Raw genomic sequence first — 18,178 nt, 5'->3', positions numbered from 1 at the left:
GGTCTAACAATTTCTCCTCAAATTGTAGAAATAACACTGAATAACCAACCATCTTTTATATTTTGCTTAGTTGTCAATTTATTTTAAAAGGTCGTTATTTAATGACATTTTAACACCCAAAAGTTGGAAGATTGCAGTTGCTCATAATATCAGAATAAAGGACACTAATTAAATTGTTTGCTGTTACCCTTTTCTCATTTGGCTAGGGAAAGCTTGTCATTGGCGAGCTGTGGCCCTGGGCAAACGTACCCAACACTGCCCTCTAGAGGTGAGAAGGCTGAGTTACAGCCTTACTTGAAAAGTCGACTGAGAGGCCAACACTTTCACTTTTTTTCCCCACCTTTAACTTTGGAAGATCATTTCCCCTCCCTCCCTTTCTTCTTTCCAGAATTGAACTAGAAGAGCTTTTACTAGAAATGAAGAAGTCGTGTGGGGGTGCAGGGGTAGTGTGGAATACTAAGCAATATAAAGAAAGGAGAACTGACAGTGAAAAGGTAATTTTGGCTCTAAGGTTTTTGGAAAAAAGATTCCCAATTTTACTGTACAATTTAATCATCAGACAGGTCTGATGCCCAACCTATCCTGCCAGTCTTAAAAAACAAGCTCAGTCCAAGGATACAGAGGAATCAGTTAAGGATTATCTGAAGTCATGGGATGAGATTTCTGCCTTGTAACTGTCACCCTATATAGAGCTACACACAGGCTTTATAGAATTGACCCTTTAAATCTCAAAAACTTTCATTTTACAGAGGAAACTGAGGCAGAGAACAGCTAAGTAACTTGACTAAGGCCATAGCTAATAAACTGTCAGAGGTGGGACTGAATTCCAGGGTGTCTTTCCTGTACTTCAGATCCTCTGGAATTTAAAATTCCTCCTGCAACCACACCTAATCTTTTCTATCATTCTCCCCGACCACTTCCACTTAGACTGTGAGGGTCAGAGCTTCAAGAATTCAGTAGAAAAGAAGAAGAATTTCCTGCTGAAGTTTTCCTGTTGGGGTAGAAGTCACATGATAAATCAACAATGTTAATTCAGTGATTTATAAAACTTTCTTTAGGTCATGGTCTCAGGTCACGGACCCCTTTGAGAGGCGCACAAAAATTTTTGCACAACACTCACAACCACCACCTCTCCCTCCAGCCTCAGCTGTCTGCCCACAGGTCCACAGATGCCCACCCCCTTCCACATATACAGTCTGTGCTAAGCTAGGGACAGATCTGATGAGCGCTCTAGTGGCTTGGGAACAGAAGTGATTAAACAGCAGTAAAGAGGCTATTTTACAAATTGAATTATCTCACCATTCAAGGAAAGATGAGTAATAAGGAGTTACCAAGATGCAGGGCTTCCCTGGTGGCTTAGCAGCAAAGAACTGCCTGCAATGCAGGAGACATAACAGACATGGGTTCAGTCCCTGGGTGGTAAAGATCCCCTGGAGGAGGGCATAGCAACCCACTCCAGTATTCTTGCCTGCAGAATCCCATGAACAGAGGAGCCTGGTGGGCTACAGTCCACAGGGTCACAGAGAATTGGACACGACTGAGCAACTTAGCCTGTACGTACGCACGCACACATGCATGCACCAAGATGCAAAGGAAGGCGTGTTTCTGGTTCAGTAAAACATTATTGGGTTGCCCTTGCAAATTTCTTGTATCAGAGAAATAGCAAAAAAAAAAAAAAAAGAGAAGAAGCAACACTCCAATACACCTTTTTTTCTCCTTTTTTACTTACATTAAATACATCGGTAAATCAGCAGTCGCATTCTGTTACCACGATTGTTATGTTGGGAGAGGAAGAAAAGGGAAAAAAGGCAAATGCTTTCTTAGAGGCAAAAAAAAAAAAAAAAGAAAAAAAAGATACCCCGCCTTAAAAAAAAAACTGATCAGAAGAAAAAAATGAAGAGCCGGGAAATAAAAACTAAGATTCCCCAAGCCCACCAGAGCTCAAAGAAAAACAGAAGAGCTGCTAGAAAGTAGAAGGAAGGCAGCAGACAGGCCCATAATTTAAGGCCAATCCTGTTCCTAAGTGGGGCAGTGGAGGGGAGAAGCAGCCTGGAGAAATGGTTTCCCAGCCCCAAGGCAATGAAACATCTTCACTCCTGCTCCATGGGGAAAACTGCACAAAGAACTTCATTTCTAAGAAACTTATGAGAGCCATCCTAGTTCTTCCACTTGTAAGAATGCACTGGGTGCTTTAGGGGGCTAATGGGTGCTGGGAAAAGAGGGGGAGAATATGCGTTTCAGGGCCGTGGGAACTAAGGCTGCCCCTGGGAAAGGAAGGGAATTGAGGCATAAGTGGAAGAACCTAAGCTCAGTCCTTCAGAATCTCAGCGTCATGGATTTCTCAGTTGCTCTGCAACAGAAAGCAGTCTACAAGCCCAAAAGGCAGAACGGTTCCAATCCGAGCTCACTATGGCCTCTCCTATCTCATTTCCCCCAATTTCCCCAAAATTCTAAGCTAGAACAAGAAGGAATTTAGAGTTCTCTCTTGCCTTGATGGCTTCCCAAAGACATCTTAAAATACCTGATGAGGGGCGTGGAGAGAGGCTGGAGATTTAGAAAGGACCAGTGTCCTCTGGTGTGAGACAGTCATGAGGGACCTTGAGTGCCAGCCATTCCCTGTCCACGGGAACAGGCGTTGTGATGAGGGGGCCACGGCAGACCTCGGTGGTGCAACTCCCTAGTGGTGTGCGGATTAAACCACTGGCTGCATGGGGGGTGGGTTTGGGGTGGTAAGCATGGCCAACTGAAGATTCTAACAAAGGGGAAAAGAAATCGGGCCTGATGGGAGGTGGGGGGCAGAACAGACTGTACAGTGGGAATAAAGATCATACCTATTTACAGGGAAGTAGAAAAGACACAGGAATGGGTGGATCAAATTGAATGGGAACCCTGGGAAAGCACAGAAAACTCCTCCCTCTGGCCGGACTCTCCTTCCCTCTCCTACGGTGAGTGGCCTATGCTATCCTGAGACTGCTCTGCAGTTGCTCAGTTAATTTCCCAGGAAAGGTAAACCTCTACCAAAGAGTCAGGCTGGCAAGGATACAGGCGCAGTGAGAATGAGAGTTAGAGGCAGCAAGCAGTGGAGACTGGGCTTGACTCGCTGCCACTGGTACTGTTCTCTGCAGCCCCGCCTCAAGTCTCACACACACACTGGATTCCACTTAACTAAAAAGAGGGCAAGTATGTCAACCAAACCACCCACTAAACAAGTATCACAACTAAACTACCATCAGTTAAAGTGCAAACTGCAGGGGGATATGGTGGCTGGGGCTGGGGCCATCTGAAGGCCAGAGAGAAAAAAATGCCTAAGTCAGAGGATGGGTATCAGAAACTGGTCCCTCCTCCATTTAGATCACAGCAGAGCCAAAGAGGCAGGCAACCAGTGAAGATTCTTTGGAGGACTCTGGGGTCCAGAATCTCCCCCATTATGGGGGAGAAGCTACCTAAGAAGCTGGGTGAGGGGAAATTAGGCCTTGGAAGAGTTCACGAGACACAGGTGACACTGCCTCTCCACCCCTTCCACTTGCAGTCAGCCAATAGCAAGACTCCAACCTGGTGCCCGGGAGCTGGCCGTCCCATTCCCACCTCTACCTAGAAAAACCCTCCACAAGGCCAACTCATGGACTGCAGTGCTTTCACATATGAGGAACTCCAACCAAACAAAAACAAAAAGGCAATGTTTCCTTACTACCCCCTGCTCTGAGCCTTACTTTCCCCCAAGGCCCTTAATGTGACTGAACTGGAAACCTTCCTCAGTTCCTGGGTTCACCACCTTCTCCATCCTGGGGAGAGGAGGAAAAGGAGATCAAGAACAGAGACTGACCAAAAGCAGAAGGGGAAGGGGCAGGAGACAAAAAAAAAAAAAAAAGTTTTCTAAAAAAATGGGCAGAAGGAGGAAAGATGAGTAGGTCACTGTCTTGCACCTATAATACAAAGTGAAGAAAGTTTGTTTTGGAAGGTAAGTCCTGGGGGATCTGACCCCCAAGCCCCAGAGTAGGGGTAGGAGGCCAGCGGCAACAGCGGCCTGGAGCTGCTGCTGAAGCGTTAAAAAGTGCCGTGACGGAGCCGTCAGGAGGCAGCCCTGGGGACCAGGGCTGGCTGTGCTGCTACCGAGGGGCTGTGTGCTGAGGGGATGGAGGTTATCTCTTAGCTCTCCTGCTAGCTCCGTACTTGTTTGCTGCTAGCCACCCCCTCAGTTGCTACAACACTGGCTCTTGTTCTGCTGGGACTGCTCGTGAAGATCCACACCCCGGCTTCGGCCTGCTGCACCCCCCAGATTCTGGGGTTCACTCTTTGGCAACTTCTTAGCTAGAGATAAAAACAGAAGGGAACAGAGTATGATAGATTTTACTCATCTCCCCAAAAGACTTAGGGGAAAGGGGAAATGTGAGAGACTAAAAGAATGCTCTGAAGAGGGGAGGGTTCATTGCAAACAACACTGAAGATGAAGGGGCTGGAGCTGCAACCAAAGGATGGAGGTCACAATGGAAAGTTACAGTATTTCCACACCTGAAGTTTTCATAAAGGGAGACACTCCCATTTATCCTTATGACCTGGGTTAGTGATCTTGCCTAGAGGCAAGGGGAAAACGACAGGAAGACCTCAGGCTGCTCTGACCTTACCTATTGCCAGGAAGAGATCGTTCACGTTCATAGCTGTCTTGGCTGAAGTCTCCATAAACAATAAGCTGTTGTCATCTGCATACGCCTGGGCCTCCTGCAAGGGGTGGGGTGTACTGGTACTCAGACTGGAGGGCAGGGACAAGGACTGCCTTTCCACTCCCATGTAGCACTGGAGCTAGGCAACATCCTAGGTTCCCTCCCCTCTGAGCCAGCTGGCCCTGGACCCATAATTTGGTGATGACTCCCTCAAGGGACAACCCATGGTCTCCACCACTTAATCCAACAAACAGATGTCAGCAAACTTAAGCACAGGGAAGAAGGTAAGTTGGTTAGGGGCCTCTGGGCTCTGACACTCGAGTCCCTCACCTCGCGTTCAGTCGCCCCCCCCTCCCCCTCTCACCTGGCCCACAGCTGGTACTGGCACTCCCCTACCCCTCTGCTCTGGGCTTTTCTTCTGACTCCTCTAAAATCTCCTGGCTGGCATTAGGGTCACAGTGCTGCTGTATTTAACTTGGTGCAGAACTGGGGAATGAGATGATGAATGTCCTCAGATGAGGTTTTCAGAGAGGGCAGGTTTGGGAAAAAGAGGTCCCAAGCATAGAGGGAGTGTGTCAGAGAAGGACTTGGTGGCCATCTTACTTCATACTCCACCATGCGCTTGTTGGCCAGGTCGGCTTTGTTCCCTGCCAGGGCAATAACGATGCTAGGACTGGCCTGTCGCTGTAGTTCTTTTACCCATGTCTTCGCTCGGGCAAAGGTTTCCTGGGAAAACACAAGGATGAGAATGGGTAGGCTGGAATGACTGCCAATCTAGGGCTATCACCTTCAAAGTCCAATCTCAAAACTCACCTCTTCTAAGCAGCCGTTACTCACCGAAACCATCTATTTCTGGCAAGTCATTACCTCTGTCTTCTTAACACTTGGAAGCATAATTTGTATTCTTATTTTGCTATTTCAAGAACCGGTTTTCTCTCCCCCACCTAATTTAATTCCTATAAATAAAAGCAAGGACAATCTTCTCAGCCCACTTACCTGATTAGTAATGTCATAAACCACAATGGCAGCTTGGGCACCTCTGTAGTACATGGGGGCCAAGCTATGGTATCGCTCCTGCCCAGCTGTGTCCCAGATCTCAAACTTGACTGTCGTGTCATCTAGACAAACAGACTGGGTGAGGAAGGCCGCTATGAATGAGAGAACACAGGAGAAGCTGGTGTAAGTGGGAGAATGCACTGGAACGTCCCAACCTCCTTCAAAATATCTCCACGTCAGTCTAAGACCAGTCACTACCCAGGCCGTTCGGCTACAGGAAAGGTTTAGCATTCTCCTTCTTATACCCTGGAAAGGTTTAGCATTTTCCTTCAGGTCCTGGCACCAGAATTAAGCCTGCTCTTGGCTAAATCCTTCCTGCCAGAAGTCTTTCCAGCTAAGGAATGGGGGTGCCATGGTAAACTCTAAGGGCTAGAAAGAACCAGATTTAATACCAGAGTCAACGCTCTTCTAACCAAAATAGATTAAGAGATAATGAGAGACAATAAGCTTCAGATAAAAGTCACATCAATAACTGATTAGAAGATTTTAAAGCCTGATGTGAGGTCCCACCATTATATTATTTGGCTGTTACTTTTTTGTATCACTTCTGCTGGTCTAAGAATGTATTTCCAAGGTAAGTAATAAAAGCGGGGAAGGAGGAATATGGGGAGTTCTCATATTGAATTAGCACCCTATTTCGGGATAGTGGCAGAGCGAAGATAGCCAACGTAGGAAAGGCATCTCTCTTCACCTTTTGTATTTAGCTCTCACCTCTGCTTTACCAGATGTGTGCATCAGAGATCAGCTAAGGAGCTTCTCCAAACATACACGTCTACACTGCCACCAATCTCACCCTCCTTCCAAAACTAATCAGCCAACCTGAGGTAGGGCCCAGCATGCTCCCCAGGAGTTTCAGATGTACACCTCTGATTATAAGCCACTGCCCCAAATCAACCATGCTCAAGACGACCCTCAACTGAACTTCACTGGCATTAAGATGAGAGCAGGAAGAGGAAAATAGTCTGAGATTAAAAAAAAAAAGAGTGGTTTTTTTGGTGCTCAAAGGCCAACCTTCCTAACTTTCTTCTAGGAAGAGGATGAACAGACACCTGTTTTGGGGCATTTTGGCAATTTTTTTGTTTCATAAAAGATTTCCATTTTTGGGAGCTAAGAGGGCCAGCAGCATGATCAGATCCCTTGACCTCCCTTCAGGAGCCCTTCTCAACAAGAACTCTCTTCTCTCCCTGAAGCGCTTACCTCCAATGGTGCTCTCCTGGTACTCGTGGAACTGCCCTTTGACAAAACGTAACACCAGGCTGGACTTCCCCACCGCAGATTCACCCAGCAGGACCAGTTTGAACTGGCATATTTTGCTGGCCTGGGGCTGCCCGTTGGGCCTGGCTGTGCTTCTGCTAGTCATGGCTAGGTTATCAGAGCGGGAAAGGGTGGAGGGAGGGGGATGCCACAAGGCGGCAGAGGGGGGAGGGGGAGGGGAGGGGGTGTCCAGGCTTCAGCAGTTCTGCAAGAAAAGAGGTGGGTGAAATTAAACACAGGGCCATGACAACGGCAACCATTCTTTAAAAGAAAGGACAGAATCTCTTCATTTCTTTGCTCCAATAAGGACTTAAGTCTTATAATCACCCACCATTAAAAGCTCACACCACTGAGAGGGTCCCAGGCACCTGGCACTCAGTGGTTAAGAGCGGGGATCAAGAAAACAAGAATAGCATTTAAAGTAGAGTGTGCTGCAATGGAGAGACTGAAAACCGTGTGAGAGTCGTCTTTAATCTCCCAGTCATTCCCCACCAGGTCTTCAAAGAACAGCAAATCGATCAACTTTTAGCTGGCCTAAAAGAACATCCAGGTCCACCCAAAAGTACCCCAGATCCCTACTATCTCTTTGGTGTCCAGGTGCTGTCCTTTTCTTACCCCCTCTTCTTTCTAGCCTTCAAAACGAGAAATTCACTCTAGGGGTGTAGGTAGCAGTCATCCCTCTGAGGAGCTAAGGGATAGCCTCTGGTTCTGTGTCCTTCATGCATGACCACTTCTGAAACTGACATCTCTGAAAATCAAACCAGGATCCAATTACCAAAATCTATCCTTTCTCATTTCTGCTCAGAGGTAACAGAGAAACAGACTACCTTCAGTGTTAACTCTTTCCCTTTGCTTCTACCACCCCTCTGAGTCTGAAAACCTATCAAGTCTGAGTCAGTAGGCTTGCTTTACTCTCAACCTGCGGCTCTCTTCTTGGTGCCTAGGGATAAGACTACGCTCCACATGAAAAAGGCCTAACAGCTGTAGGCCTCCAAGTCAGGCCCAGGGGAAGAAGGCGCACCTTCTGAACACAGGCAGCAATCTCCAGAAGGTGGTGCAGGGGTAAGTCTTCAAGCAATAAATACTTGATGAAAGAATATAACTGAACCACCTTCTCTACCTTCTAAGTGGCTAGGAAAGCTGGTGGAAGAGGATACAGACAGAGGTTGGGACTTTGTCCAATCATCCAAAACTGAATATATTTCATCATCGTGACTCTGAGGGGAAAAGAACTATGAGACTCAAAAAAGCGTTAGCGTGATCAGAACATGCAAAACCACCTCACCCCAAAATTAAGCACTGCTTGGATTGTACTTTGCTGGTTCAAATTGATGTTTCCCTTCTCCAAGACTGATTCTAGTGACTCCATAAAGATCATATTCTGTGACATATATAGTGAAAAAATAATTGCTTTGGGATCAAATCAGGGTTAAAAAATATCTGCAGTATTAGTAAAGATGGAAAGGACAGAAAAGCCATACAGAAAGAAGCATAGAGAACAAAAGCTGTGGAGTCCAATTCATTGGATTCATTTTAGTTCTGCTTACAAGCTATGAACTTTTGGACAAGTTACTAAATCTACCTGTGCATTTGTTTCCTCATCTGTAAAATGGGATAACAGTCTATGAGCACCTACTTCAAAAGGTGTTGTGAGGACTAAATGCAATAATACATATAAAGAACATAAATATTTGACAAAAGGTACTGTATCAATATTAAGCTACTAATCATTATTAAGCTACTAATCATTAATTTCATGACATCAAGAAAATTTTTCTTTCTGAGCCTTCTACCGTTATAAAATGGAAAAAATACCTATCTCATAGAATAGCCCTAATGATTAAGTGAAAGATGTGTTTAATACAGAGCTAATAAATAGTAAGACAGGTATTATTTAGTGGCCTTGATTCACAGAAATAATAAATTTAATATATTAAAGGACATCTCAATATTAGTTGTTATCAATATAATCCTAAAGAGCAGCCATTATATGAAGGAGGTAGAGGAAAACAAAGAAAAAAAAAAAGTGTAAGAGGAAGTTAACAGAGAAATGAGCGAGAAACAAGAAAGCCCAGAAAAGTCTCAGCATGGACGAGATTAAGACAGAGGACTGTATAAAATTACTCTGATCCTACTGGGTATTTTGTAGTCCCCTACATCAATGAGTCCTAAGAATTCAGATATACATGTGCCACTCTGTGATGAACTTTTCACTGGTTTATGATGAAATGATTAAAATAAAAATGATAGAGCAAGTTTTTCACAAAGCTAAATTTATTCAATTTAAGAGTATCCTTTATAATACAATTTCTAACTTCTTAGTATCAATTTTCTCTCAAAGGTAAATATGTATTTATTGCATGGATAAGCCTCTAAGACCTATAGTTCAATTTTTAAAAAAAGCAAAACACCCGGCTGATTCTATTTCTATAAACAAAGCAAAATTCTACAAAGAAAAAGGTATGGAAAGATACATGCTCATCTGTTAACAGTGGTTACTTCCCTCTAGGGAGAATGAGACTAAGGAAAATGGTATGTAAAGAACTCAGATTTCATTCTACATAAATCTTTCTTTTATTAACAGGAAATAAATATATATATATATATATATATATATATATATATATATTTAAAGTTTCCTACATAACTTTAAAAAAAAATGCTTTCTTTAAAAAATAAATAATGGTGTTGCTAGTCAGTAGTAAACTTTCTAAATATACTTATGTAGAAAAATAGAAACCCTTAAATTTCATTTGTCTGTTAAATCCAAAATTCTGGGAACCAGTACTGCAAGAATCAGTATTAATTAGTTTCTTAACTACTAGTCACAGTTCTTTAACTCTTTTCATCCTCAAACCTTTAGAGCAGTGTTTTTATGCTGTAAGGCAGTAGTGATCTTGAAATCGCTTGGTGGATCATGATCAGTATATTAAAAAAAGAAGAAAAAAATTACCATGTGGCATGCAAATAATAAGCATGAGAATCATTTTGTGAAAATGCTTCACTTGTGGTTGTATGTACACACACTGAATTTTGATGTAAAAAAACTTTTTTTTTTGAGCCATGACTAAAAGTTTTAACAAACACTGCTTTGGAGAGGCCTGCCACTGAAAGATGGGTTAGTAGGAAGTCTAGTCTCTGGCTGGCCTACAAAAGCACTTCCAGGTGAAATTAAGATGAGGGCCAAATATAGCTCTCCAGGGATTAGAGGTTTTCCAATTCTGCTACGAAAGTTATGGAACAATTATGAAAATGGAATGCTAAAGTCGACAGAGGCAGTCCTGCACAGTGGTAAGGGCTCTGGAATCAGGCAAGCCTTAGAATAAAGCCTTATTCTCTGCTTTGTCAATTAACCCACTGTGATCCTAGGCCACTCACTCCTTTTACCTTTCTGAGCTTCAGCTTCCTTATCTATGAGAATCTGGGGGTGGAGTAGGAAGGATAATAGGGGAAAATAGTAAAAGGCAGAATTTGAATTCAAAGTACATTTAAGAAATACGTTTCTCTTATATAGTTTCTCAGCATCTGTGAGATTATTTTTAAAAATATATTTATGTAATACTTCATATACATTGTTCCATAAGTTAAGAGGATAGGCCATTAAACTCTACACTTGAAAACAGATGACATGACAGGGAGAAAAAAAAAACCTACAGATGATAAGCTGATCAAGTTTCCTTTAGGTTGATACACATATACTATACTCTTAAGAAACAACAGGAAAAGTGACTAGATTCTTTGACTTACTCCCTCACACTTCAAAGCATGTGATCCAAGGGGCAGAACACTAAGTTAGAGTGAACTGAATTCTCAGTAGCAGACACATCTTTCTAGGCCTGGGAAAACAGCAGGAGTTGGAGAAGTGTGATGAAAGTGAAAGAGGAGAGTGAAAAAGTTAGCTTGAAGCTCAACATTCAGAAAACTAAGATCATGGCATCTGGTCCCATCACCTCATGGGAAATAGATGGGGAGACAGTGGAAACAGTGTCAGATTTTATTTTTTGGGGCTCCAAAATCACTGCAGATGGTGACTGCAGCCATGAAATTAAAAGACGCTTACTCCTTGGAAGGAAAGTTATGACCAACCTAGATAGCATATTAAAAAGCAGAGACATTACTTTGCCAACAAAGGTCCGTCTGGTCAAGGTTATGGTTTTTCCAGTGGTCATGTATGGATGTGAGAGTTGGACTGTGAGGTAAGCTGAGTGCTGAAAAATTGACGCTTTTGAACTGTGGTGTTGGAGAAGACTCTTGAGAGTCCCTTGGACTGCAAGGAGATCCAACCAGTCCATCCTGAAGGAGATAAGTCCTGGGTGTTCATTGGAAGGACTGATGCTGAAGCTGAAACTCCAATACTTTGGCCACCTGATGCGAAGAGTTGACTCATTGGAAAAGACCCTGATGCTGGGAGGGATTGGGGGCAGGAGAAGAAGGGGACGACAGAGGATGAGATGGCTGGATGGCATCACCGACTCGATGGGCATGAGTTTGAGTGAACTCCGGGAGTTTGTGATGGACAGGGAGGTCTGGTGTGCTTCGATTCATGGGGTCGCAAAGAGTCGGACACGACTGAGCGACTGAACTGAACTGAACTGAAGATAGGAAACAGTTGGGAATTTCCTGGCGGTCCAGTGGTTAGGACTCCATGATTTAACCTCCATGGCCTGGGTTCAATCCCTGGTCAGGGACCTGCAAGTTGCATGGCGTGGCCAGGAAAAAAAAAGGTACGAAAGAGTCACAGACACTCAGGTTGAAAAGCCCTTGGTCACTAACCCCGACAGATGGTAAGTCAAGCCAGAGTAAATGAGCAAACTTTCTTCAACTGTCAGAGATTAGTAACTACTAGCTTGGGAAAGACTCTCCCACTCCAGTGTTTCAGCTCAAGACTATGTCCTATCTTCTCTGTTCACGGTAACTGACCGGCTGCCCATCTTTGGGCCTTCATCTTTACTCCTAGCTTGTTAGTAAGAGTATCATGTTTCCTATGCAACAGCTAGACTCTCGAAAGATCAGGGGTACAGAAATGGAATAATACACATAAGATTCAATTGATTTCTCCCCTATTCTGGTGATGATTTTTTTGGCTGACAATCGACAGTGGGCAAACGATCCATCTGAAGGCAAAAAACCAACCGCAGCCAGCCCGTCAGGTGGTGTGACGATTGTTACCTTCAAACCTGAGGCAAGAAAGGGGGGAGGAGATCCTCCTTCCCTTCAGCCCTTTCAGCTCAGATGAGAATGACTTAACTCTCCTCAGAATCCCAGCCCCACAAGAACGGCTTACCAAATGAGTAAGGAGGATTAAGGCTTGACTCTGCCACCCGTCCACTTGGGAGGGCGAGGTGGAGGATGAGGGGCAAGTTCTTTAGTGCAGGTAGCTCTCCCAGCAGCAGAGGAAAATATGAACAGGGAAGCTTTCTAAGGGACTTCCCTGGTGGTCCAGCGGTTAACACTCTGAGCTTTCACTGCAGGGGGGCAAGAGTTCGATCCCTGGTTGGCGAACCAAGATCCCACAAGCAGGGTGGCAAAAAAAAAAAAAATCAAACACAAAGGGAAAGGCTGCTTAGCCTGCTGATCCCCGGGAGGGCAGGACTCCATTCCTCAGATCCTTTCCCACATGGTAGCTTTGAGTTCCCATGTCAACTACGTATGATGTGTGTGTTAGTCACTCAGTAGTGTCTGACTCTTTGTGACCCCACGGACTGTAGCCTGCCAGGCTCCTTTGTCCTTGTGCATGGGAATTCTCCAGGCAAGAATACTGGAGTAGGTTGCCATTTCCTTTTCCAGGGGATCTTCCCAACCCAGTGATTGAACCTGGGTCTCCCGTATTATAGGCAGATTCTTTACTGTTTGAGCCGCCAGGGAAACCCAACTACAGGTAATGGATGCCTCCAGACGTCTGTCATCCATCAATAGAGACTGAGTTTCAGGTAAACAGCCACTGGAGTCTAGCTCCCTCACTCATGTTAGCCCTATAAATTCAGTTTTGCAGATTAGAGGCAGTTTAGAGGTCATCTAGTCCAATCTGTCCTTTACAGCGAGGAAACTGAGGCAAATAAAATCAACCAACTTGCCCATACAGCCAGCTATCACAGAACAGATTAGTAGCAAATATCCTTCTAGCATGTACTCCTAGTAAGGCACTCTTGCTCCTATAATATCACTATACACTTAAGGAAGCAGGAGATGCTGAACTCTGAACTGAAATTCAAAGAAAGTACCAGAACAGGAACAAGAGCTTAGACTGGATAGTTTCTGCCTCTATACAGTTTGGATAAGTACTTCCTTTGGGACTGAAAACAAGTTAGGAAGCCCCACGCCTTCCCTGGGAACGAGAATCTAGTCCCATATCCTTCTGATAGAAGGAATCACTTATTACTATGCTTCTCTAAAAGGTCTTGACTGATCCCTGCCAGGACAGCTGAGACAGGAGCAGTCAGTGGCGGGCACCAGGGAAAGCAGTGGTAATTTCTGCATAATTCAATGGCCGTGGGATTAACATGAGATTTAATGAACAGGGAAGACAGCACAGGAGCCAGTAAGTGTCTTCAACTCTCCAACTTTGTTTAGACCCCAAGTTACCAAAATCTTAAACTGAATTACACTGCTTGGCTCATTGTGCTGATCCAATGTTAACCAATGAGTCACGGGCTTAAAAGAGAGTTTTCCACTTCCCCTTACCCTCTCCCTTGCTGTTCAGTAGCTCCAGTTGTGTCTGACTTTGTGTAGCCTACCAGGTTTCTCTGTCCATGGGATTTACCAGGCAAAAATACTGCAGTACGTTGCCAGTTCCTTCTCCAATCTTCTCCCTTGTATTTCCCCCAAAGCCAAAAAAGCACACTTAATCTCTTATCAGCATGGTACTGCAAAGTCCCTCATATTGACCTAGGAAAGACTGGAATGCCTTTCTCCACTTTGTCTGCCTAGCAAACTCCTACTGTATCTTTTAAGGACAAACTCAAATGTCACATTCTCTGTGAAATTGCGTAATTACCCTCTCAACCCAAGAGAATTCACCATTGCTTCCTCTGGAATCCCACAGTATTAAGATTACATTCTTGGGAATTCCCTGGTGGTCCTGTGGTTAGAATTCAGGGCATTCACTGCCTGGGCCCAGGTTCAATCTCTGGTCGGGGAACTAAGATCCCACAAGCCATGTGGCATGGTCAAAAAATAAAGATGACTGCATTCTTATCACAACATTTACTACATTATTTAATTGTGTCTGTCTGCTCTGCTAAACTAAGAACTTCTCAAAAAGTGTGACTATTTTTTATGTCATTTTCAATCTCCAGAGCAAAGCACAATGTTGGGGTCCCTAGTAGGTGTTCATTAACGTCAAAGCAATCCTGCTTGCTTCCTCTATCTATTCCTCCCCTTCTGTGCCATCTGGATAGAATCTTACTTCTATTTGGGAATGTTTTTAATAGGCCAAATCGCTCTCTCGCCTGCTTGTCATCTCCCCTGGATAGAAGGCCCTCTTGGCACCCAGCCCACAAGGTACTGTTGCAACTCACATGGGCTAACTGCTTTTCCTGTCGCCGGTTACTATGCCTCAGATGGCCTAATCACACCAAACATGCAGCCCTCCCACGGTAACACTGAGGCAACTGTGGTTAAAAAAAAAGTTTTCTGAATCTTCAGTTAATGTTAAGTGTTAAAAAAAAAACTTTGGTTCAATATCTCCATTAATCCCTAAACTTAAGAAACACAAGTTTAAAAAAGGAAAAAAAAATCATACCTCTGAAAAGGTACCCACTGCCCCTCAAGAGAAACTACAACCTGACCTAGACTCTGCACACACTTTGCTCACCTGGGCGGCTCCTCACTCAGCTCAGTGACTGCTCAGTCAGTGACTAAATCTTTCCTAAAACACTCTTTTGGGAAGCAGGAGTGCATGGTGTAGGGTTTTAAGGTATCCCTCCTCCAACCAGGCTGTTGCATTTCCTTAATTTAAATGCACTGTCTCACACTTAGGTTACCAATCTGAAATGCTGTAGGATTAGGGAGCAGGCACTTGCTTCTCATACCTATGTCCCCTCATAAGTCAAATTCATATCAGTGAGCACAAATAAGCAAACTGTAAAAGAGCAATCCTTGCTCCTGGGCAAAAAGCGTTAGAAGGGATGAGGTATGACTTCAAGAGCAATGGGAAACTCCTCTTCTCCAAATATATTTCTGTAACTCCAGATCTATGTTTGAAATTCTATACTGACAATTTCCATTCTTTAACTCCCTCTTTAACAGCAAAAACTCTCGGAAGGATTAATACTTTAAGTGACTATTCGTTATTTACACCTTAATATGGAGCAATTTTAGATAATTTTTCTTGAAAGTAGGCGTTGATTAAGGGGAAGGTAGATAAGATAAGAAGAGATGTATAGAAGAAAAGGACAAAAAAAAAGGAAGGGACAGGATACCATCAGGATGCAGGAAATGACAAAGCCTACTGAGGATTTAAAACACATACACATCTACACAATCTTCTCTAGGACTGGCTTTGTAGAAGAGAAGACAAAAGCTTCTGGAGGGACAACAATCAAGGTTTCCAAGGGCACTGCACAAAGGCTGGGCACATCACAGGGCTTCTAAAGCCAGCAAGGACAAATTCAATTCATAAGGTGGTGTAAAAAAATGTCCCAGCTGTGTTGAGGTTTAGAGGAAAACCAATTTCAAAGCCAGAAAATTTGGAAGCTTCTCGTATCACTATAGAAAGACAGACACAAAGGCCCTTTAAGAAGAACCACCATCTTCTTTGGGGATAATGAAGGGAGAGTCACATAATTTGAACATGCAGAGACCATGAACCACAAGACAGAAATCTCAAATTCCTCACTTTAGCAAAGATGCCAATAATTTTTCCAAACAAAATGATTCACTTTAACGTTTCTTTCCTGCCCATAAAAGAGAAAGACATTTTGGCCATCTATTTGGGCATTGCCTTAGGATACCCAGCAGTGCACAAGTGGGGTGTGTATGTTTGTGTAAGAATGTGAAGGGATAACCCAGAGTATAGCTCTCTGCTTGTCTAAATTTCATAAAAAGCAAGACAGAATGAACTGTGAAAGGAGCACAATAAATAACAGAGTATCATCCCAGAAGGGAAAACTAAAGAAGGAGAAGCCAGAGCATGGTGGGAACATGAAAACAGAATTGCCTTTGGTGGCACATCCCCCAGAGTGAAGTAAGATTAGTTTGATCTGCTGTCTCTTATCTCTGACCTTTCTGGATGAAATGAGTGGGGTGTATGTAGGAGGTTTTACACTTTTTACACTTCTGTAAAACCTGAATATTTTAACATGTACATACCACTTTTCTAATTAAAAAGAAAATAGTTATAAAATACAGTGGAATAAAACAGAAAAAGGAGGAAGTATAATAAGGGAAAATCCAATAAGTTCCAATCTATGGGGGGAACTAAGAGGTCAGTAGACTGTTAAAAATACATGGGAGAAAGGGACCTCTGGGTCTTAGAAACCCATCTTCCTTTTCTCTACTCACCTCCTTCCCCGAGTGCCTCTGTTTGACCCAGCTTTCTAATAGCTCAGAAACCCCGGCTCCTGAAGAAGTAGACAAAGAACGGGTGATGCCAACCTTCTGGAATGGAACTTCTCTCTTCCCCAAATCCCTTCCTCTGTGATATCACCTCATATTTCCAGGCTTGATTCCACATAATCACTACCTGCCTGGGAAATACCCAAGTCTGAGTACCACAAAAGTTTCACCAACTATGGTCAGAAGATCTTGGATGGTTGGGGATACCTAAGCCCATTTGTAGGGCAGAAAATGAATCACTGATTCCCCACTTCCAGGTGAGAGATATGGTCTCCAATATAGACCACATTATTAAGCAGGAAAGAAACGAACAAACATCCCCCAAATCTAACTTCTTAGCTTTTTCACAGGACATGAAACAGGAGGTAAGAAGAAACACCGAGACTGCAGCCTAAACAGCTTGAGGGCAAGGGAGAGAGTAGGGGCTGAGTTGGGAACTGACAACAGTCACAGAAAAAAACAAAAACAGAAAACAATTTGTCTTCATTGTCTACCCTGAGAGTACCAGAAAACTTCAACTTGCCACATCTCCACACCAATGAGAACAAAAGCGCTAGTGGCAAAACCCAAGGCCCCCAGCCCACCCCCCAGCACTCCCAGAAGCTCCCATCACTGATTCGTGGCCCTGCTTCCACTAGTCCGGCTACCTGAGTCTTCCAGATGAGGAAAGCTTTCTTCGCTTGTGTCAGATCTCCGACACTGAGCCCAATCCCTCTCGGCTCAACTCTGGGGCACCCTAGTTATTTTTATAATAATCACTTTGCCTGAAAAGAATGCCTCTTACCCAGTTAAGAGCCCTTCCCTCACCCTTCCAAAGAGACCTCTCGAGAGTCCCGCCCCGGTTCCCCTCGGGGCCTGGGCGTCGGGTTTGACCCCTCCTCACCTCCCGGCGAATGGACTTACCTCACCCGCCGCCCAGTCCCTTTCCCCCAGCTCCTCCCTCTCCGGCGCCGCTCAATGAGGCCTGCCCCTGCCCGCACGCGAGCCCCGGGCCTCCCGCGCCGGCCCCCAGCCCAGCCGCCAACATCTCCCGGCCGCCTCCCCGACTCACCAACTTCGGGCTCCCAGCCCGCCCGGCCCCCTCCTCAGCGCCCCCATTAGGCCTGCCGGGGCCTGGTCCCCTTCTCCCCTCTCCGGTGGGCCATTCTAACCCCTCGCGGAGGCCCAGACCCGCCTCTGCCCTCAGGCCAGGCCGCTTTCCTCTCCGGGGCGCCTCCGCCCCTGCCCTTGCGGGCTCCATCAGCCCGGTACCTGGGGCTCCGTCTCCCCCGTCGGGCCCAAGCCTGTGTCGAACAGACAAACAGCTGCAGCTCAACCAAACCCTCCTGCCCCTCCTCCTCCTCCTCGCCCTGGGGCGGGGCCCCAGCCAATTGCACTACTACCCGCCTACCATCGAGGGTGGGCTCTCTGCGTGCTAATCCGCCAATCCTCTGGAGAAAGGCGGGTCTCTTTCGACGCTGTCACCAACGAGTACGAGCCCAGGGCTGGATAGGCGAGACCCCAGACCAATACAGTGAGGGAAACCTTGAAGATGGACGAGGTGAGGAGCCACTAAAGGGCGAGCGCCTCAAGATAGGGGGCGGTACCCTGTTGATAGGCGTACATTTTAACCAATAAAATCGCGATGCCCTCATGACCCCGCCTTTTAACTCATA

At 45.0% G+C, this 18,178-nt stretch overlaps 1 protein-coding gene across 4 annotated transcripts; it reads right to left on the bottom strand.

Moving 5' to 3' along the window:
- Window positions 1-1,702: 1,702 nt before the first annotated feature.
- On the bottom strand, window positions 1,703-17,895 carry RAB5B (RAB5B, member RAS oncogene family). 4 transcript variants are annotated; one of them, XM_043446220.1, is made up of 7 exons: window positions 17,775-17,867; window positions 16,470-16,528; window positions 6,912-7,173; window positions 5,655-5,806; window positions 5,262-5,384; window positions 4,623-4,716; window positions 1,703-4,308 (listed from the first exon to the last, which is right to left on the bottom strand). In XM_043446220.1, exons 3-7 carry the CDS (start codon window positions 7,072-7,074, stop codon window positions 4,193-4,195), a joined length of 648 nt encoding a protein of 215 aa, XP_043302155.1. In that variant the 5' UTR covers window positions 7,075-7,173; window positions 16,470-16,528; window positions 17,775-17,867; the 3' UTR covers window positions 1,703-4,192. The 4 variants fall into 4 exon arrangements, with proteins under 4 accessions (XP_043302155.1, XP_043302156.1, XP_043302158.1 ...); XM_043446221.1 differs by lacking the exon at window positions 16,470-16,528 and having other exon boundaries at window positions 17,775-17,895; XM_043446223.1 differs by lacking the exons at window positions 16,470-16,528; window positions 17,775-17,867 and adding an exon at window positions 17,575-17,725.
- Window positions 17,896-18,178: the final 283 nt, after the last annotated feature.

The sequence above is a fragment of the Cervus canadensis genome, chromosome 25, assembly GCF_019320065.1.
Source record: "Cervus canadensis isolate Bull #8, Minnesota chromosome 25, ASM1932006v1, whole genome shotgun sequence".
In the NCBI taxonomy this organism is placed as follows: domain Eukaryota; kingdom Metazoa; phylum Chordata; class Mammalia; order Artiodactyla; family Cervidae; genus Cervus; species Cervus canadensis.
This window is presented reverse-complemented; position numbering and strand designations above follow the sequence as displayed.

Coding starts and splice junctions, on each gene's coding strand:
- RAB5B (XM_043446221.1), bottom strand. CDS start 7,074: ATGACTAGCAGAAGCACAGCCAGGCCCAACGGGCAGCCCCAGGCCAGC. Junction 5,385..5,654: donor TTTATGACATTACTAATCAG/GTAAGTGGGCTG, acceptor GTGTTTTCCCAG/GAAACCTTTGCCCGAGCGAA. Junction 4,309..4,622: donor CGATCTCTTCCTGGCAATAG/GTAAGGTCAGAG, acceptor TTTTATCTCTAG/CTAAGAAGTTGCCAAAGAGT.